The following is a 19,735-nucleotide window of genomic DNA, read 5'->3' on the forward strand; positions in this document are numbered from 1 at the left end:
AATCCTATGCACCATGCAGATCGGCCTAGTCGAAGAAGAACGACCCGAGCACAGGAACAGATGCAGAAAGAAAGTATGCGCTGCCCAAATTGATAACCCGAAATGATCCTCCATGAAGCCACCCAAATCGTCAATGTTGACATCAAGGTCCAGATATGATCGAGAATGATACCTTAGCCCTGATAACCACCAAAGCCATTGCCAAAGCTCTGAGCTGCAGGAGCACTCCATTGGGGATTCGGGGTTGGCTGACCGCGGCCATAGCCACCAGCGCTGGCAGAGCCACCATATCCCATTTGCTGACCAGCATATTGACCTGGGGATTGGGCGGGGGGTCCACCATAACCACCTTGTTGACCAGGAAATTGACCTGGGGACTGCTGAGTGGGCATTGGACCGGCTGACTGAGGACCAGCTTGTGGGGGCATACCACCATATTGAGGGAAGTAAGCCGATGGAGTTCCTGGGTATCCAGGGGCGGGTCCACCTTGAGGGCTATATCCCTGTTGGGATCCGTCGAAGCCAGGCTGGGCAGGAGCCTTGTCTTTACCCCACTGGAATCGAGTTAGCACATAAAGTTAACAATAGCTTTGATCAACTTACGCTGCACTTGAGAGGACGACCGTTGACATTGTAGCCGCTCAACTGGCAGATGGCCATTGCTGCATTCTCATGTGTGTCCATCTTGACAAAAGCAAAGCCACGGTCGGCCTGGAAGCGAGTCTCAACAACGTAACCGAAGTTTTGGAACAGGGGAACGAGATCGTTCTGGGTGGTGTAGGGCGTAAGGTTGCCAACATAGCAGGTAGTTTGCCAAGCGGGGGTTTGCTGAACAATCATGTCATAGCTCTGAACACCGTGGGTTGGGAAGTGGTGATGGCCAAAAGGGGTGGTTGGAGTCATTCCCATGGCAGACATGGCTTGCTGTTGGGAGATCGATGGCTGTCCCTTCTGATTTGCCCAGTTGCAGCGGATTGCTCGAGAACCAAGCCATTCGCCATCCATAGAGCTCAAGGCCTTCTCAGCATCCTGGCGTTCGCGGAAAGCAACAAAACCATAGCCTCTTGAGCGACCAGTCTTCATGTCCCACATAACACGAGCTTCAGAGACCGAGCCAAATGCAGAGAAAGCTTGAAGAAGAACCTCATCATTGACTTCATTGGACAGATCTCCGACGAAGATGTGGAAGTGGTTAGAAGTGTCTTCCTTGTTTGAGGTGTTGGACTGGTAGGCCCAGTTGACACGAATCTCCTAGGAGAGAGTGAGTAATCTGAAATGGTCTAAAGACAGGAATACCCACAGCCTGATGGACACGCCTACCATTCAGAGTTTGCATGGCTCTCTCTGCTGCTCCTGGATCGTCGTACTCAACAAAGCCGTAGTTAAATCCCTTCGACTGAAACTAGACCGCGATTAGCATGTGAAAAAATTGCATGGGTGAATGGATTGAAGAACGAAGGAAACAAAGGTGAATTTTGTGAAATCCCATTTTACAGAGAATTTGACACAGCCTTTGGCGCTGGAATTCTCAAAGGACTTGACGTAGATAAAGTTGATACTGACAGCACCTACATTCTTGTCAGGAATGATTTTGACGTTCTGGACATGGCCAGTTGTCTCAAAGATTTGACGTAGAACATCCTCGGTGACCCTCGGATCAAGGCCTCCAACGTATAAGGCTCTCTTGTTCGGCTCCGGGGCAGCACGTCGGACAAATCCACCAGCGCTATCGGGTGACATCACACCTCCATTCTCTCCCATAGGCGATGTGATTGCAGTCGGGATAGGGTTCGTATTTTGCGGGATGATAACTGGAGGAAGAGGCGGCGGTGGCATGTGCGAGGGATTTGTCTGACCATTGTGGCCATTTTCGTAGCCCGGGGCACCTGCAGTCGTCTGCGGAGGCGGGGGGAGCTGCGCGCTCGTAGGAGGAGGGCCGTTGTTATCAGACATAGTAGAAAAGTTCGGATAGGAAGAAATTGAATCGAAGTTGAACCGAAGTTGCGGAGAAAAGACGAGCGAGGTGTGAAATTAAAGTTGCAAAGCAATTCAGTTGACTTTGTAAAACTTGCTGATAGGAATCAGAAAACTCGAGATACACAGAGGAAGGAAGCGGATGAGCTTTGTGTAGTCGAGCTGACAATTGTGGTCTTGTGTGACTCGAACGATAAGAAGCGCGGTCGAAGACTCGAAATCGACAGACGAAGTGCGAAAATGGCTCGCGAACAGGTGAATGTCGACCACGAGGAAATGTCGTTAATACGAGACCGAAGGCGATGCCTTACAGAGCTTGAGAGAGTGCTTGTGCAGGAAGAGGAGCAGCAAGACAACGAAGTGCGCGACTTGGAGCTCTTGCGACACACCGAAAGGACTGGGAAAAGAGTAAGAAGGTGACGACGATGATGACGAGAGGACGATGACCGACTGAATGGAAGAAAGGAACCACGAAAAGGACGAGAGGAAGAGAGAGGGAAAAGCCGCTCGAGATTCCAGACGCCGGTCGATGATGGAAACGCTGTGGGAGTTGAGGTGGGGGAGGAAAAGAGAAGATAAAGTATCGCGAACCGAAAGAAGTTCGCAGAAGCACGCTAGCACCCAATCCGCGTGGTTCCCGCACAGACAGGCTCCAATTAAATCTTATGGCCCGAAAGCTGTGAACATCTGAATTCATAACGGTCACCTTTGAGCATCGGGAACAGCCACAGAGCGTGTTTCAATAGCATGATGTTTCTATCAACTTTCATCTGCACGTTGCAGAGTCCGATGCAGAGGGAGAGCACGGAATCCGCACGGCTCTCACACCACGACGCGCGCGCTCACAGCAGCACCCAGCCGCATATCATAAGCACGCCAGGCGGCAAGGATGTCGTGATAGCTGACTGATCCCGACAAACGAAATTCAAAAGGCAAATTGGCAATTATCCCTTTGAAGCTTGATACGAAGCATAATGCAGCTGCAGAGACCTGCAAGTCGCGTGCCCTTCTTGTTCAGAGCCAAGAAAGCCAAGGTAGCATTGTTTTCAGTGTTCCAGACAAGCTTCATTATATGAACGGCTTCTCTGAGGCAGGATGCAGCTCTCAGGGGTTTGTGCATGAAATGGGTGGGCCGGAAAAGGAGGAGAATCTGGGGAAACTTGGCTCGTAAGAATTAGCAGTAATAAATTCAAAACTGAATGATTTTTCAATAAGGAACAGAGCCGTGAAAGCAGGTTTTCATGCTGGCTAAGCTCTCTTAATTCTACCCCTGCAGTTCGTGGGAGGAAGTTGTGACAGTAAAGCTTTGCTCAAGAGCCCGAAATTTCCATCTCGTTCCATTTAGCAAAATGGGACCCAATGCCAGCTACATATCTTATTGAGCCTCATATTTCTTGTGATAGTCATTCTTTAGCCTGATATTTCTTTTGTTCTCGGGATGATACAGACACTGACACTGCAGCGGCTAGCCGAACAAAGTTAAATCAGATTAAAGTTCCCCATCCCCTAGCGCAGCGGCACGCTTCACTCCTGCACGGACGTTTTGACGACACCTCAACTTTGGCTGCCTTTGCGACTGGGAAATAATTACCAGTAACCTTCTCGACCTCGCTCCAGAGAAGTGTATGGCATTTGGTTAGCGGGGGAAGCTTTCCCTAATACTTGATCTTCTCTCTCATCCTCTGATTCCCTCGCGATCGAGACCCAGAATGTCCCAGCCTCCGCGGACAAAGCATCCCTTGGATGTTTTGCAGAGCATGATCAATGCCATCGTGAGTTGTAGAACTTGCCCTAATTTGGGAGGTAGCTAACTCAGATCCAGCTCATAGAAACCGGGAAAGCTCTTCGATCTTCTAACAAGGAGGGAGGAAAGACGCTTGCCAATGCAAAGACCAGACTCTCCTCTACAATTCCGAGCACCATTGAGAACTTTCACCTGGCCCTTGATGAAATGGAGTGTGATATCGTAAGAATGGATATACGCACTGGAAGCAGCTCTCTGACAAAACATATAGCTTCGGGCAAAGTCCGTCCTGTTAAGAGATCTTGAAGGCTTACGAGCAAAGCGACTGGCATTGGAGAACCCAGTCCCGATCGTTGAAGAAGTTGAGCCTATACCAGAACTAGATCTAGATCTGAACGGGGAAGCTACCATGACGGATGCTGCTGAAGAGTCGACAATAAAAGAGGAGGCTACACAACCTGAAAGTCCCGAAAAACAGACTTCAGATGAGACTGGTTTCCTATCATCCACCCAAGATCCTGCGAAAGAAGATATTGTCAAAATTGCAGAAGATTTGAAAGATCAACATGCTCTGACACCACCGTCGAACGATAAGACTTCCCAGCCAATTGGTCTGGGTATAAATACGGAAGCCGTTGCAAATTCCCCTGGTCCTGGCACTGCAGAGCCTCAAGACTCGATCGATTTGCTGTTTGATATGCCAGACAATGAAAATACTGGTGACTCGGAGCTGAATTTCGAACACATGGATTACTCTCTTCCTGACTCCAACCAAGACCCGTCACAGGCGCAGACCCATGCGTTTGACCTCTCCACTTTCGGAACAGCCTCCCAGGATTTCAATATGAACACTATGCAAACCGACTCGAATATGGCCAATAATACGAACAACGAGAACAAAGAAGGAGAAGCTCTGTTTGGCATGGGTAATGGTGGTGATAATATGGACCTGGACTTGGACAACTTGGGTTTTGGAACCGCCGGAGGCGAGGACAGTCTCTTTGAGGATATGTTTGTTGTAGGAGACGATAATGGGTTTGACGGTAGTGGGGAGATGGATCATGGTGATTTTGATAGTGCGTTTTTCTTAATAAACGACTAAGCGGTCGCTGTCAACAAGTCGTCCTGAGGCCGTTGACAACTAAGCGCAGGACCATGAAATTTCATTGTACATGTTGTTTCTAGAGAATTCACAAGGCTTCTTGTATCATTCAGCCCCACAAACTTTCCTCCATTGCACCCAACCAAATGCGAGGCACAGCGTTCTGTACTCCCTGCCTCAAAAAATAGTCAGACTCTTAATGGGATAGGAACGTTTACTAGTATTAGTTGCGTACATGGAAATATCCCTTCGCCGTTTATATATGACAATAATTTTCCAACTCCGAACCAGTCGTGGGCAATGGGGCAAGCTCAGAGTACTACCTCAACACACAACATGCCACCCCCACGAAACCCCGGCCAACAGCCAGTGCGCCCCTTCGACCTTCTCTGCTGTACCTCCGCCCTCCCACACACTCTGACCCACCTGCTGCACCTCCTCCAAGATGACACGATCCATATCCAGAACCCAAGGTCTCTCGGCGCTGTCCTCACACCCTTCCTCGCCCTCCTCACTACCAACACCACACCTACTGAACCCGCGAGAATCCCAACATTCAACCCCTACATCATGCTCATACAAGTTAAGCGCTCGAAGCCGGTGTCTTTCGCCAACCAGCCAGACGCCCCAATGGTTATCGAGCAAGAGCACTCCGAACCTCGCTACTTCGCCCAGTTGACCCCAGAGGAGGAGGAGCTACGGCAAAACATGGGCAGAGAGATGATCAAAGGACAGATGCATGTGGAAGTGGAGAAGGCGGAGGCGGAGAAGGTCTTGAGGTTTCCGGGAAGCGGAGGAGAGGTCCTTGGAGATGGAGAGACCTGGACTCGGGCTCAGGGTGTCGAGAAGATCTGGTGCGAGGAGTGTCAGGTTTGGTGGGAGTTCAGGGCTTGGACCAGAGAACTCTGAGGTCTTCCTGAATGTACGGAGATGACGTGGGACATTCGCACGATTGGTGCACCGTTGGATGAACGGGAAGCACGGTGTACAACGGTACAATTGGTGAGAGGAATGGCTTAAATAAACCATCCAGTCAGTCGACTACGCCCTCATTCCTCACCATCATCCACCCACCCAATCTCCCTACCCATGGCTACCACACTTCCATCACCCCCTCTTCCTCCCTGACTCACCAGCCTCGTCCCTTTTCGCCCACTCAGTGACTGCTCCTCCAACCCAGCTCCGCTGCTCACTATCTTTTTCTGACAAATACCCCTGTTCCTTCCTCCACCTCTCTTCAAACCTCTCCCATTCGACCTCAGCAAAGCTCTCCTCGGGAAATATCTGCTTCTCATGCCAACTGCCTCCCCCCAATTCAGCGAAATAGCGGTGTGAGAAATGGTGTGTATGTTTGTCGACATCATTGATGATTCCAAGTTCTATTACTTTTAGTGGTAGCTTGCCTCTGTGAGAAATGGAGGGCAGAAGGTGAGTTCTTCGGGGTTAGTAATGGAAGTTGTTGGTGATGGGAGGGGTTGAGAATGTGCGGTGTAATATGTTGATGGGGAGGAGCGGAGAGAGGAACCAGTTGAGTAAGGTGGATTGGATGCATGTGCCGGGGCTGGAGGAGGGGCATGGCGATGGAGAACGGTGGGCAGGGGTAGGAGAAAGGAGGTTAGGAGGTGTGAGTTTGTGGCTGAGGTTGGGGTGAGGCGGGTTTTGCAGCAGAATTGTGGATGTTGAGGCTTCGACATGAGGGAGCACGGGGGTTTTCTCTACGACTTCCCTTCGCAAGTCTGTTAATGAGGTATGGTTAATTCTCTTCCTTTTCTTTTTGCGTTTGTTTGCGTTGAGACCTGCGGTGAGTGTCATTTATTCATGCAGTCATATCATAAGCTATAATTGAATCCTTCCTCTCTCGTTTGCTTGGTTGAACCTAGAGCTGCTGTTGAATGTTATTTATTGATGCGGCCCGGTTTATTTATGACCCTCCATCATCATTCATCATAGTTTAATGAAAAATTCGTTCTGCTAGTTGGAGCCCTGTGGATCATCGGGGTATGGAAAGAGCTTTCTAGTGATGGCTGATGATGAAGACCATATTTACCATACAGGTCAAGTGGCAGGTATTGAGTGATCGAGTCGCAAACGTCTTCTTTACCTACCAAAACATCCCACCATGTACTCAACCAACCCCGAACAATGGAGCAAGCTCATTTTTCATACGGTAAGTTCCATTCCGTTCGCAAATGCCTCTACTCTACGGTCATTTTTGATCACAGTTAGTGAGTACAGTCAAGATGAATTGCAGGCACGTTTGTGTCTTCCAACAAGATATAAGAAGAGAACTTTCACGTCTCTCTTCATACCCCTTCGTACTCAAGACCAAAGAGTGGTCTCATTCCGAACACCACTCCACTTACCCTCAGTCAGGCTTGTAGTACTATCTTGAAAGAAACCCAATCTATCTCCAAAATCAATTTGCACCAAAATCCCGGTCCCGTTCCAGATTCGTTTTACCACTGTGGACAAATACTTAAGGATGCCCACCACGACTTTCGGACCACCGACTGGCCGTCAGCACTGTATCGAGATTTTGTATGCAAAGAATTGCGGGGTCTATCCCTGGCACGAACAGTCCAGTACAAGATATGTGATGCTTATGTGGTCATAGAAGTCATCATGAGGCCAATAAGAACCCCAATCTTAAAGAATCGACATGTCATCTATACTACACGCATCTAAACAAGCTATGAACCTTGCGTGGCATCGATTAGGAATGGTTTGAACAAATGAGGCGTGAATTGAGTTTTGTTTTTACGCGGATTAAGTTGTGCGAGCATGGCACTGAATCGCTTCAATGTCTGGTTCAGTCCTCGTAGTTGAGTTACGCTTCACGCCAAGCTGGGGCTTGTGACAGATATGCGTACGAATCGAAATTTATTGAGTAGAGCTGGGTTACGTGCATCTCTTTCTGAATATTGGGTTTGTTCTAGTGTTTGGGACGATCGATTGCCTTCTCGAGGAGAGCCATAGTCTAAAGTGGGGGCAGATGCTTCTCGTTCTTTGAAATATAATCAATGGATTGCTTTTAGTTGTTGACCTTGGAATCACAACCCATTACAAGCTCCTCCCTGAACATGCCAACGGAGAAATGACAAATTGGGGGATTTTAAACATTGAGAGAATAGATCGATGTGTCAATCCCTAGAGGACCAAGCCAAAGAATCGGTTAGAATTAAGTGGAATGAGTTTCCTTGTGAGCAGCAATCCCACCTCTGTCTGGATGTGTGCTCAGGATCTCGGTTTCCATCGGAACTTCGGAATGAGTCGCTCTCCCGGTAGCCGTTTATATCAAATTATGATCTTTCTGTAAATTCACATCTCACCTACAGGACGTAAGTTAATTCCGAGAAACGACAAACTAACGTCTAGCATTATGGTATAACGCAGACCAAAAAGAAAACTCGTCTAGCACCATGCCTTTGTGGGAAAGAACAATTTCCAATCTGGGAACTGTCTTTTGCTACTTTCTATCAAGATCGGATCTTGAAACAATTTGGTGGTTTCTCTGAACCTGTAAACTTCGCTTAAGTTGTCCGCTCCCCTTAAGTTTATCCAACTGCTATCAAATCTCTATTGCAAGCGTTCCCAAATTTCCCCTTTAGAATTATATTGAAGGCCTTAAAATGCATCTTAATACTAAATGTACTTGCTAGACTAGGTAGATTTGAGAGCAGTCCAGGTTGAAATGCACCCTTCAATTTACGAAAATTACTAATGTACTCACACTAAACGAAACATTTGAGGCTATTGAATTCCAATGTACTCTATAACCAAGGAATATTCACTGCCTATACCATAAAGCAATTCACTTTATTAAAGTAGGAAAGCTCCAGCCTTTCGTAAGCGCCCCGCTTTCAATTTCAACAAGACTCCCGAACCTCACTATTAACCCACAACAAACATCAACGCAATGGACTTGCAAGATTCGAGCTCGAGCAAGATGGCGCCTAGTACGCACTTCTTGAGTAGTCTTATTGTCTCTGGGCTAATTGTTTCCATAGACAGCGAGAAGGCTGTCCCTCCATCAACTCCAAAAAATGGCAAGCACTCTCGATCTGTCGACTTCGACTTAAGTCCGCCCCCGGCACCTAAGAAAATTCGTCACAGAGCCAGAATTCCAACAAAGGCGATCTTCTGCTGCAACAATGTCGATCAAATCATGGTCGACAACGACGTATTCGCGGAATTCAAGCAGGGTGCAGCGAAGGGAATCTCCATGGCAGAAAATTGGGCGCTGATCGTGGCTCACTCTATTGACCACCTAATCGAAGTAGTCCCTTCTCTTGAGCTTCACTTACCAAGGCTCGAGGCCCGCTATTTTGTCTGCATGAGTTCTACGAATAAGTACAGAGAGGTCAGCCGTGATGGCTTCGAGTACTTCAAGGAGAGCAAACGGGTCGACCTCGTCATTAGTTCTTGGTATAATTGCGAGGAGCATCGTCATGGCTACAACCTGTCAAAATTTGAACGCACGGAGATTGAAGGGGTTGGATTGAAGAAGGCGGAGCTGTCACCGCAGCAATTCTCGCAGGACAAGAGACAGATCATGGTTAGAAAGTTTAGTCAGGGGAGACAGGGGGAGATTGAAGAGTTTGAGAGGAAGTTGAAGAACGCGAAGGAGGAAGACCTCGACGAAGTCTCCAAGAGGGTCACATTTGGCAGAAAGGAAGAGGTTAACGAGGTTGCGAGAAGGTTAAGTTCTAGCAAGATAAGCAAAGGAGAAGATGTGGACTTGCATCTGGCACGCATTAACATGTACTACTCGGAGTCTTGATTGGCCCGAGCGAGGAAATGCTTCCATTCGTCTTCTAGAATAGACCAGTAGAATGAGTACTTGGGTTTTCAGAAAGCTCTCCTACAATTTCAATGTTTGAGATGCACTGTGAACGGTAACTCGGACTTCTCTCCTACCACTGTGACCTTAAACAATCTCGAAGTATTCCTAATTAGCCTGAAGCAAGTGTTTCCAATCTCTGACTCCCTAACTTCTCAAATCGACCCAAGGCACAGCGGGCAGTTACTCCTCACCTCTATGAAAATAAATCCAATGTCTACTATCCAATTGGAACAATGACCTCATCTCTGTCTCCTTTAATATCTTTGCCTCAGTAATGCAGGACAAGCATAAACACGAAGTCAGCCCCTTTTACTTTCGCTTCACGGCTTAACTTCGGCGGCTCTCACCGTCCCCTTTCGTGCTCTACCTTAGCTAACAAGCGAATTCTTGTTTATCCCTCGGTTTTCTTGAACAATGCCTAACGACAGCAAAAACCAGGAATGAATGCTTCCCTCCTTTGCTTCTCGTAAAAATCGTCGGCCCGGACTTACTTTCCCCTCCCTTTTGAGCTAAGCAAGGGAGTGAATCCTTATTCACCCTCATTCGTTTTGCACAGTGCCAGGTAGGCAAGAGTATTTTTATGAGTAATTATGACGCGAGTGGCTTTCTAGTCTGCAAAATACTCACATATACTCGAAGGATTTTGCTTTGCTCTTCCGAAACTCAAAAATATGACACAAACTTGGTTGCCACCTTCGAACCTCTACAAATCTCGTTGCCAACTAGTAATCAATATCACTCCATCCTTAGTACCCGACATCGCAATTACAGGAAATATTCAAGGTTGGCGAGGAGCCTGACTTCTATTCTACGTGTGGGCGGGAACTATTGTTCTGACTCATGCTTTGAATTTTGCTAACAATGTACTCGGAAATCGAAAATATTGACAGCTTTACCAACAGCCCCGCTGTTTGTTAAAACGGAAACCCCCAATCAATATGCCTGCATAAAATGCAGTATATATAAACTGCTCCGTGAGATCGCTGTTTGAATTAATTTTTTTCAAACACTGTTGATCCTAGTTGGCCGAAGACACGATACAACGCCTGTGTCTTCCATGGGAGAAAGAAAATACATCAGATCGTCCGAAGAGCGTTGAGAAAATCTTCAAGGTTGTTGTGTCAGCTGTTCCACTTACATCTCGAACAATGAACCATCCACCATGCTCCGAGAAAACATCTCCTACTCGTCACGCCTTCTATTTTGGGACGCAATAAACAGTGAATTATCAAAACGAGTCGTCTGTGAATAATTTCACGCTTCTCTTACTGTGACTCTTGGAAGGAATGCATCTACAAAGTGGCGACTCGAACCAGCAAATAACTTCAAACTACTAACGTATCTCCACCCTCAGTTGCATATTCTTTTAGGGGGCGAGTATTTAGTGATTGATCTCGACATATTCGTCTGTGAATCATTCAAGTTTCTCTCCCGGTCACACTTCCGCGAAATACATCATCAAAGGATTATTCAAAGCAACGAGAACTACAACCGCCAAGCCATTTAAACCCCCTCGAATATCACGGCACTTCTTCCTTCAACAACTTCAAAAGCATTCATAAACAATGGCAAACTTCCCTCAAAGAATCTTCTGCTGCAAGGCCGCTGGCCCGGCCCCTGTAGCCAGCAACATCAAGCTTCACAACGACCCGAACCGAGAACTCCATGAGGCAATTTTTCGATCCTTCCTAGCATTCGCAGTTCGTCGACAAGTCCTTGCAGACTTCGTCGAAGAAGAAGCCAGGGAACGAAAGCAAGAGTCTGCTCGCCTCCTTGCACTCATCAGTGGCATCACCAACCCAAACAGCGAGGTTCCTCCGCTTCCAGCCACACCTCCTCCACCTTCCCCTCGATTCCTGAAACCGGTACCCGCGCCCATCTTCACACTCGAGGCGCTGAAGAACAACCCTCTCGATCCCCAGGTTCCGTATGTCATCCACCTTACATCACGAGTCAACTTCGGGCCGGTATACTCACACCGTTACTTCGCATGCCCGTGGGACCTCCAACACGACTGGGTTGAGATGTCGCTGGTTCACTGGTTCGCGGCAGGAGAACCGTTCAAGATGAAGGCTGAGAAGTGGGATGTGAAGTGCGAGAAGGATGAGCACTTCTTCCGGTTAACGTTGAGGCCAAATCTAGCGATGAGACCTGTTGCCCCTACTCCGGTCGCAGGGGTTCACTATGCTCACTCAGAGGAGGTCGCCGGAGTCCACTATCTTCATGGCCCTGAGCTTCAGGGGCTGGAGTTGCAGGAGAGGTGTTGACGTTAGTGAGGAACTGAGGGATTGCATTTGGGGAAGGGAGACTGTGGAGTGGATGAAATGAGCGTGTGGAATGGATTGCTAGATCTAATATAAGATCTGTGTGATATATGCGCTGGCATTTACCTCGTTGAGTTTGGATGATCTCCCTCATCTATATCATAGTTGAGAGTATCGATGAATTTATCTCTAGCGTTCGTTTTCCGTATCTCTGTGAAGAAATTTGTCAACCCACCGATGGCGTAAGTGATTGTACCGCGTCGACTCAGTACGATCACATCCTCGTGCTGTGATATCGGACACGCTTGTGACTTAATTACCGCTCCATGATAGACCAAAAAGTAACACTTATCATTGTACCAAGTAAAGTGGGGCCTTTCGGATGCCTCGCGTTTCAAAGTACTAATCAATGAAACAAAGCCGACTACATTGAAACCTCGCACTTATTTAGTTATTCCAAGTTAATATCGTACATTCAGAACTTTCGAGTCCTATCATACATCATCATCTCCTCAGCGATTTATACTTATCAGAGGCGTGTCTCGCCTCCCATCCTCTAGCTTTCTGCTTCGGCTTCAACGCTACAACCTTCTTCCTCTTGAACTCGATATCTGCGCCTTCGATACCAGCTCTCTGCATAACTCCAGCAGTCCCCTCATCCCAGATACTCCGGAAGATGCTCATTCCAATGGGTGTCACGTTATTTCTATCAACGAAACGCCTCATACTAAATCCATCTCGTTTAATCTTCTCCTTCAATGTAGCAGTGTCAAGTATCTGTCCGGGTTTCTGTTGCAACACGAATACAGTGTAGCGGTGATATGGAGAACCTTTCTGCGCGAAAGCTGGGAGCCACGGGTGTATGAGTTGTCCCTCCGTTGCCTTGGAAAGCGGAAGGGAGGTTTCTGTCGGCGACAGAGGGATATTGGCAGCAAGATAATGGCATCTCGAGGCAAACCAGTCCTTGTCAACGATCGGGACATCAGAGTCAACTACAGCAACGGTGACAAGTCGTTCCCCCTTATCGAAAACCTGAACCTTCAATCTTGCAGAAACCTCGCTGATTCGAGAGTCGACGAACTCGCCAGGCTGGACATTCTTCTGTCGAAATGCGAGACGAACCTCAGCTGTAGGTTCAAAGAATGGGAGGACGTCTGGGACCACGGCAAGTTGCTCTATGCGCTGCACGATGATCTTCCGTTGGTAATCTCGCCATTTCCTGTCTGCAAGGTAGCGGTAGATAGGCTTGGTCATGTCCCCTGCAAGAAATTAGCACTCCAAATCCAGTAGCTCCAAAGGATAGGCATGCCTTGACCATCCTCGAACCTCTTCTTGATTAACGGATCATTAATATCCGCCTGGATCTTCAAGTACTCCAGATGCCGCCTCATGCTATCCAGCCTGACCTGCTTGAACTTCCTTCCTCCATTAATGCTCTTAGGATCTGTAGCTATCAGATTTGAAATCCGTAACCTCTCCTTTGCAATCAATTGCAGCTTCTCTTCCCTGTCCGCCTGCAAAACCTTCCGCGCTTCTTGAAAACATTGGTATGGTAATTGCTCGAAAAGGATGTTTTCCGATGTCTTGATCGCTGCACGACGACGTCTTGATCCAATTGGGAAGACCCCAGTTTTCATCAGCTTCTTCTCTTCCTTCGAACTCGTCACAGCCTCGGGGTCATAGATGGGCGTGGTCGTAAAGGAGGCTGTTTCTGTGACAGCTTCCTCGCTCAACCGTGAAGATCTTGTGAATAATCGAATCGCCCTTGCAGATTGGCACAAAGCTTGAGAGGACCGCAGACATTGCGCTAATGGCCTTGCGGCCTTCTGACAGCCTGACATTGTTGATGTGATGGTTGTCGCTGATGCTTCTCAAATTTATCGAAGCATTGCGGAAGATGCCGAGCGTCCACAATTTTCTGGGCTAGCTTCAACTCTCACTTCAGGGAAGACGAGCATTGTCACCATCGCCCAAATACATCGACAATGGCATCGAAAAGGATGCAGAGCTTCTCGAGAAGCTTAAAAACACTGCGGACCTTTAATTCGACTTCTAAAGACCCTTTAACGGTATGTAGTACTCTGAAAAGCCGTCCTCTGCTAACAGGATCTCTAGCAATGCCTTGCACCAGGACTCTCGAGGTCAATGGCAACAGAGACCTCAATGCCCTCTCAAGTATCACGAGAATATGATCCCACCTTCCTCCAAACCGCCACCGACCCAGCCTTTGAGCTTCAAGGTGCGCCTCCTTTCCCCTTCTTAATACCGATTTTAACAACTCCCAACAGACTCAGTCCTCACAACCATCTACAAATTCCCCACCATGGAGCCCCTACGCTTCGAATCGTACGCCAGCAAACATCTACATCTCCCCCTCCGTCGAGACATCCTACACCGTGCCGTGATCTTTGAAGGTGACTTCACACGCCAAGGCACTGCATCAACGAAAACGCGCTGGGAAATCCACGGTTCGCACCGGAAGATTCGCCCTCAGAAGGGGACGGGAATGGCACGTTTGGGAACTAGGCAATCTCCCATGCTGAAAGGCGGAGGGAAATCCTTTGGTCCGCACCCGAGAGATTTTGCTACGGCGTTGCCGAAGAAGATGTATGATCTTGCGTGGCGGACGGCGCTGAGCTGGAGGTATAGGAGGGGCGAATTGATTGTTTGCGAGGATGGGATGGATATCGAGCATCCGAAGACACGGTTTGCGAGGCAGATTTTCGAGCATAATCATTGGGGCCGCGAGGACGGCAGGAGTCTGGTTATCACGGGGAGCTTCAAGAAGAATCTTTTCAGGGCATTGCGACATGCCGGGGAGGATGGGAGAGTGCAGATGGTTAAGGAGGTGGATGTTAAGGATTTGTTGGAGTTGGGGAGGGTGATTATTGAGAAGAGGGCGCTGGATGAGATTTTGAGCCAACATCAGAGTGATCTTGTCTCGAAGGTCAGGAGCGCTGTATAGGTATCGTGTCTGGGGAGTTTGTAGAGAGAATCTTGTACATATTTGTAACAATTACTGATGACATGCAGTTTCTTGCAGGTGCGGTCTTTCTAACTCGGCCCGTAAGAGGAGTTTGTCCTTTGGGAACACTTTTTAATTTCATTATTTTAAGTGGAGTTTGTACAATTGCGCTATTTCCAATCTTCGTTTTTCCACGTGTCTACAACTCATGGAGCGATTTTATAATCTACGGAACCCTGAAGGCCCAGTAGCGTTAGAAACTACCTGTAGGGCGAGGGATATCTAACAAGATGTTAAGTTTGAGATTCCTTACAATTGAGATTTTATACATATTATCATCCTCAATTCTTCTTAGCGATTTTCAGATGTCAACTTTTACAATCTTATGGATGAAAGTGACACCGAGTTCCGCATATCTTGTACTTGTTTATCGACGAAGCTCGCGCCGTCACCATGCTAAACTCGCCCATCCTCTCTCTCATTCTTGCCGGGGACCAGAATCTTCTTCCCCTTCTTCCCGAGCGAAGGTAATAGTATCCGCATGAAGCGGAATTTCGTCATGAATGCTGTCCAAAATATCTCCGAGATGTTTGATAATATCTCGAAGTTGCGGATCATCTACCATCAAATGGACATATTTGATACAACGTAAGCAATTCGAAACCGCATACGAGTACATGCTGTCGACAATGAGCTTCCCACTTGACAGCAATTTCCCCCCTTTTCAAGGTATCCTCCTCCGCAAGAGTCATTGGAAGCCCTAAAAATCGGATGAAGATCTTGCTGTCAAATTGTGTGTAGTGCTTCATTTTTGCCCAGTCTCAAGGCCGAAGACACCACTGCGCCAGAGTCAACATTATGTTTCCTCTGAGGGTTGATGTACTTGACTTACCTCTGTAGTAAGAAACGATTCGTGCAAACCTCGAATCGCTTTGCTATAATGCAGAGCGATCGTTAACTTCTTCCTTAGTAATTTCTTTGCATCGCCCCCTGTTTCCTTCAATGGCGCTCTGTGCCAGAGGCTCCCTAACTTGTTTCCCCACCCCATACGGAAAGTGAGGCCCGCACCTCAGCTCTCCTCAAAATCGGCCTGTACTCCATACCATCATCAAAGTGGGAGCCCAAACACCCTATGTGTCCCCAGGCAAGATTAAAACTTTGCCTCTCCACAGAGGTATCAGTCTGAACCAGGAACGTCCTCGGTTCACGGATACCTTTGTGTCAGTTCTCCTCATTCACACCTCGGACCTCCCTTTCTTTCTAAACACAGTCTACTATCATTCACTCCTGGAACATAATCCAGCTACCTTCTGCTCCTCTTCCGCTATCAACCAAAAAAGTAAGCAAGTAGTCTGGCAGTGTCCTCGTGCCTTCTCCCCTACCTAAAACTCTAGTAACTGCCTGTATCCTTTCCAAGCAATTCAAGCCCATAATCACACCGGAATCTAAATTCAAAGTTGGAGTACAAGTACAAACCGCTCTCGCGGTGGACCGAAAAAGCCCCAGTCATGTTCAAAGCCCCAAGTCCGAGTTAGACATTCGTCTAAACTCAAAAGGGGGCAAGTCTTGGGAATCCCAGAATTTCGAAATCTTCATTGAAAGGGTATGTATATAGATTGACGTTGAACCTACAATGATGCGGGGGAATATCCGGAGAGGATTTATCCACCCAACTTGGGGCTCGGGACATTGCAAAGTTCAAAGTGTTCATTTCAGTGCCGCTTTCTCTGGCCAGCCTCCACCTCCACCAAACTCGGCCGGATCTCAAAATCCGCCCCTCTCCGTCAAAATCCATCCCGCCATCCCAGAGGCCCGGGTTTTCCATCCGTCCTCCACCATCAAACAGAACAACGTCGCCCACACTCCCCCGCGGACTTTCAACCCGCCGCTCACCAAAAATCTAGCGGATTTTTAATCCGTGCCCCTCACTAATTCCCACCCCGAACTCCAATCCGTGTTCCCGACTCCGTCACCCCAGCTCAACGCTCAGCTCAGCTCAGCTCCTTAAACGGACATACATCATCCACCCTTCGAACTCGAACTCGATCTGAAGACGTCGTATTGTTTATATACCCATCCCAGTTTCCCATGGTTTCCTCTTTTGGGAATCCAAATCAATTGTCAGTCACCAGGACATGTCTATTTATATCTTCACAACCAACAATAGCACAGCAACAAGCCCATGCAGACTTCATCATTCATTCATTTTTGTTTTGTTTATGTTACATCTTTACCCCTCTCTTCGCAACAAATATTTTTGCTTCTCCTTGTTGCTCCCTCCTTTCTCCAGGCAAGCTTGCTTCCTTTCGCTTTTGCTCATCAAGAGCTATGGCTTTTATGTATCGGTGCCCATCGTGGTATCATTCAAGTACGCCCAACGCAACCTCGCCGCAAGTCCTGCCTTGCTTATAGCAGTAAGCTAGCGTGCTCAAATCCCCGTCAAATTTTGAATCGTCGCTTCGTGTATTATTCTTACAGTTGATCAGAAGCGTGCCTGCGCGGAGAAGCTGCTTCCGAGGTGGCAGTGGTCCGTGGTATAAAATCCACGCCTCGAAGACCCCCCCCCCCGTTCATTATTTATTCAGCTCTTCTGCTGATATACCCAGTTCCCGCGAATCATTACAACCCACCTCCACCCCAGCCAGCAAGGAACACCGAAGGGCCTTGGAGGTCTGAAAGACCTGCAAGAGCCATTTTTGCAATTCAATGGTTCGGCATCATGTGCGGACCTCGCGAGCGAGGACCCTATCGTTGGTTGCCAGCGAAATACCCTCATGGTCAGGAATGTCCGACAGGTTCTTCTTTTCTCTCCTCGGGCGGCGTGTCCATCTCGCTGATTCCGGAGTCGTTCCTCTGGTTATCGTCATGCTCTTCGCTGACTGAGGTGCGGCTGGAGTTTTGTCGAGACATCGAGGTTGAGCTGGATGAGGACGGCGAGTGATGGTGGGATGCCTTGGAGGGCTCGGATATTTGTTGCTGCTGGTACCTTTGGGACATACCGAATTGTTCTTGCCAGGTTTGGTATCCAGCCGTAGGCCATGATTGTGGAGCATGCGAGACGGTTGCAGACTCCGGAAGAGAAGCGTTTGAACCGGAGCTGGACATAGCCATCGAGTTACGCCGGGATATATTCGGCGATTCGTTGGAAGGAGAGCTTGCATTCGAGTTGAGGAATTCTCGAGTATCGTCATCCATTCTGAACATATCAGTCGGCTGAGGGTTTTCGAATTCGTCGGCAATCCTTGCAAGCTGCGACTCGAGGCACTTGTCGATAGCAGGATAGTTGCACTCTTTGTGCTCAAGAAGCAAAGCAATAATTTTGTTCCGTTCTTGCTTCGCCTCCTCCAGACACGCCTTCATCCAATGGTTTTGACGTTCTAACTCGTTGAACTTCTCCATCATCTGCTCAGTTGCGACCTTTTTCTTCTGACGACATTTGCTGGCTGCCATCCTGTTGCGCTCAAGCTTCCGCTCTTCCTTGGCTCTCTTCTCTTCTTCTGTCTTCTGTTTCGACTTCCGGGGTCCTCGCTTCTTCTTGGGTTTCGGCAGAGGTCCGTTCGTGGTGTCTGCTGCAGCGTCCGACTTTCTCTTCGCTGCGGGCTCTGCAGACACCATAGTTTGATCTGACTTTGTACCAGTCGGTGATTGAAGACCATCGATCTGAACCGAATGGGGAAGTTGCACAGCTTGCATTTCTACGCCATTCGACTCAGGGAAGCTTTGTACGAAATCGCTCGATAACGACCCAATCCCCGGTCCGGCGCCAGCTTGCTGTTGATCAATCGGCAATGCGTGCGTATATGACATGTCGGGATATGGACTGTATGCAGTTCCTTGTGTATTCCAAGCGCTGAATCCCGGGGTCAACATACCAGAACCTGAACCAAGCTGGTCAAGGAACTGTCCGCCAAGGATATTGTCGAGGTCTTGATGCGAGCTCGGATCTTCGGAGATCGATGCAGATGTATCGAACAAAACAGGATCTATGGCAAACATACTCTCATAGGACCCCTTTCCAATTGAGTGGTCGATATTGAAATAGCCATGCTCGGAACTGTCCATGGTTGCCATTTCTCAAAGATCGAGGGTTGTGAGTGTGCTCGTGGTCTAATGTACTTCGGCTAAGCCCCACGGCGACCTTAACCAGTCTTGGTGGATGACTTGACAATTTGGCAAACACAAATGCCAAAGGAGCAGTCAATCGTGTCTCGTATGGAAAATGTGATGTTCTTGTTGTCTAGACAAGAAAGAAGATGCTATGATATCCCTTTTAACTGAATTGTCTGGTTCTCTGAGGAGCAATGTTGGTTTCGAGGGAAAGGTGATCTGTGGACTGTTGAATGGTTTATATATCAAGGCACTATGATCCTCCAGATTGTAGCTTGTTGAGTTTCAATAGATGCTTGCTGTGGTCTGCTAGCTTGGTTGGAGCAATGACTAGAAGGCATTGTGTTAACTAAAGGTTTCTTGAGTCGAAATAACTGCACTCCAACAGAAGATTGCTGAATTGCGTACCTTTCAATTAACAGGATCAATCGAAGCTATTGCAGAAGGTGCCTCGTTTGTCTAAATGCTTGCGGACAAAGGGAGGATGGGGTTTTCCTGTCCAGAAGATCGCCTTGAAGCACGGGTTTGCAAGAGGATGTTCCAAAGCCACTTGTGGTGTTTACGAAGGTTCGCAGAGAAGTTGAGTGGTCTGCGGGCAGAGGGATGTATGACGATACGGCGGAGGAAGCTTCGAGCCAGTGGCCAAGCTAAAATGGACCGAACCGACTCAGCATCCAGCCAGACTCTGGGGCGACCCAGGCAAGTCTATGCTTTTGCAGATGGAAAGTCCAAACAA

The 19,735-nt window shown here is 48.1% G+C and overlaps 9 protein-coding genes across 9 annotated transcripts; 6 read left to right on the top strand and 3 right to left on the bottom strand.

Annotated features, from left to right (window-relative positions):
- Positions 1 to 173: 173 nt before the first annotated feature.
- K444DRAFT_643875 (nuclear and cytoplasmic polyadenylated RNA-binding protein-like protein pub1) lies at positions 174 to 1,953 on the bottom strand (the record flags this gene model as incomplete). Its single annotated transcript, XM_024884902.1, has 4 exons — positions 174 to 554; positions 604 to 1,251; positions 1,301 to 1,402; positions 1,564 to 1,953. The coding sequence occupies 4 exons, from the start codon at positions 1,951 to 1,953 to the stop codon at positions 174 to 176; spliced, it is 1,521 nt and encodes a 506-aa protein (XP_024736128.1).
- A 1,557-nt stretch (positions 1,954 to 3,510) lies between these two features.
- On the top strand, positions 3,511 to 5,196 carry K444DRAFT_614013 (uncharacterized protein). Its single transcript, XM_024880458.1, has 3 exons — positions 3,511 to 3,746; positions 3,797 to 3,940; positions 3,990 to 5,196. The coding sequence occupies exons 1-3, from the start codon at positions 3,684 to 3,686 to the stop codon at positions 4,818 to 4,820; spliced, it is 1,038 nt and encodes a 345-aa protein (XP_024736129.1). The 5' UTR covers positions 3,511 to 3,683; the 3' UTR covers positions 4,821 to 5,196.
- A 3,540-nt stretch (positions 5,197 to 8,736) lies between these two features.
- Positions 8,737 to 9,600, top strand: K444DRAFT_630841 (uncharacterized protein; the record flags this gene model as incomplete). Its single annotated transcript, XM_024883267.1, has 2 exons — positions 8,737 to 8,776; positions 8,828 to 9,600. 2 exons carry the CDS (start codon positions 8,737 to 8,739, stop codon positions 9,598 to 9,600), a joined length of 813 nt encoding a protein of 270 aa, XP_024736130.1.
- A 1,419-nt stretch (positions 9,601 to 11,019) lies between these two features.
- Positions 11,020 to 11,969, top strand: K444DRAFT_614015 (uncharacterized protein). The gene has a single exon (XM_024880459.1). The coding sequence runs from the start codon at positions 11,229 to 11,231 to the stop codon at positions 11,928 to 11,930; it is 702 nt and encodes a 233-aa protein (XP_024736131.1). The 5' UTR covers positions 11,020 to 11,228; the 3' UTR covers positions 11,931 to 11,969.
- A 292-nt stretch (positions 11,970 to 12,261) lies between these two features.
- Positions 12,262 to 13,773, bottom strand: K444DRAFT_653375 (PEBP-like protein). Its single transcript, XM_024885874.1, has 2 exons — positions 13,237 to 13,773; positions 12,262 to 13,186 (listed from the first exon to the last, which is right to left on the bottom strand). The coding sequence occupies exons 1-2, from the start codon at positions 13,766 to 13,768 to the stop codon at positions 12,432 to 12,434; spliced, it is 1,287 nt and encodes a 428-aa protein (XP_024736132.1). The 5' UTR covers positions 13,769 to 13,773; the 3' UTR covers positions 12,262 to 12,431.
- Positions 13,774 to 13,880: 107 nt separating this feature from the next.
- K444DRAFT_653376 (50S ribosomal protein-like protein L4) lies at positions 13,881 to 15,166 on the top strand. Its single transcript, XM_024885875.1, has 3 exons — positions 13,881 to 13,996; positions 14,043 to 14,166; positions 14,216 to 15,166. The coding sequence occupies exons 1-3, from the start codon at positions 13,913 to 13,915 to the stop codon at positions 14,890 to 14,892; spliced, it is 885 nt and encodes a 294-aa protein (XP_024736133.1). The 5' UTR covers positions 13,881 to 13,912; the 3' UTR covers positions 14,893 to 15,166.
- A 1,362-nt stretch (positions 15,167 to 16,528) lies between these two features.
- K444DRAFT_614020 (uncharacterized protein) lies at positions 16,529 to 16,807 on the top strand (the record flags this gene model as incomplete). The annotated part of the gene is made up of 1 exon (XM_024880460.1): positions 16,529 to 16,807. The coding sequence occupies one exon, from the start codon at positions 16,529 to 16,531 to the stop codon at positions 16,805 to 16,807; it is 279 nt and encodes a 92-aa protein (XP_024736134.1).
- A 126-nt stretch (positions 16,808 to 16,933) lies between these two features.
- K444DRAFT_427741 (uncharacterized protein) lies at positions 16,934 to 17,619 on the top strand. Its single transcript, XM_024872748.1, has 3 exons — positions 16,934 to 17,012; positions 17,065 to 17,260; positions 17,316 to 17,619. The coding sequence occupies exons 2-3, from the start codon at positions 17,112 to 17,114 to the stop codon at positions 17,566 to 17,568; spliced, it is 402 nt and encodes a 133-aa protein (XP_024736135.1). The 5' UTR covers positions 16,934 to 17,012; positions 17,065 to 17,111; the 3' UTR covers positions 17,569 to 17,619.
- Positions 17,620 to 17,670: 51 nt separating this feature from the next.
- K444DRAFT_630845 (uncharacterized protein) lies at positions 17,671 to 18,954 on the bottom strand (the record flags this gene model as incomplete). The annotated part of the gene is made up of 1 exon (XM_024883268.1): positions 17,671 to 18,954. One exon carries the CDS (start codon positions 18,952 to 18,954, stop codon positions 17,671 to 17,673), a length of 1,284 nt encoding a protein of 427 aa, XP_024736136.1.
- Positions 18,955 to 19,735: the final 781 nt, after the last annotated feature.

Source organism: Hyaloscypha bicolor (assembly GCF_002865645.1).
Source record: "Hyaloscypha bicolor E unplaced genomic scaffold K444scaffold_87, whole genome shotgun sequence".
NCBI lineage: Eukaryota > Fungi > Ascomycota > Leotiomycetes > Helotiales > Hyaloscyphaceae > Hyaloscypha > Hyaloscypha bicolor.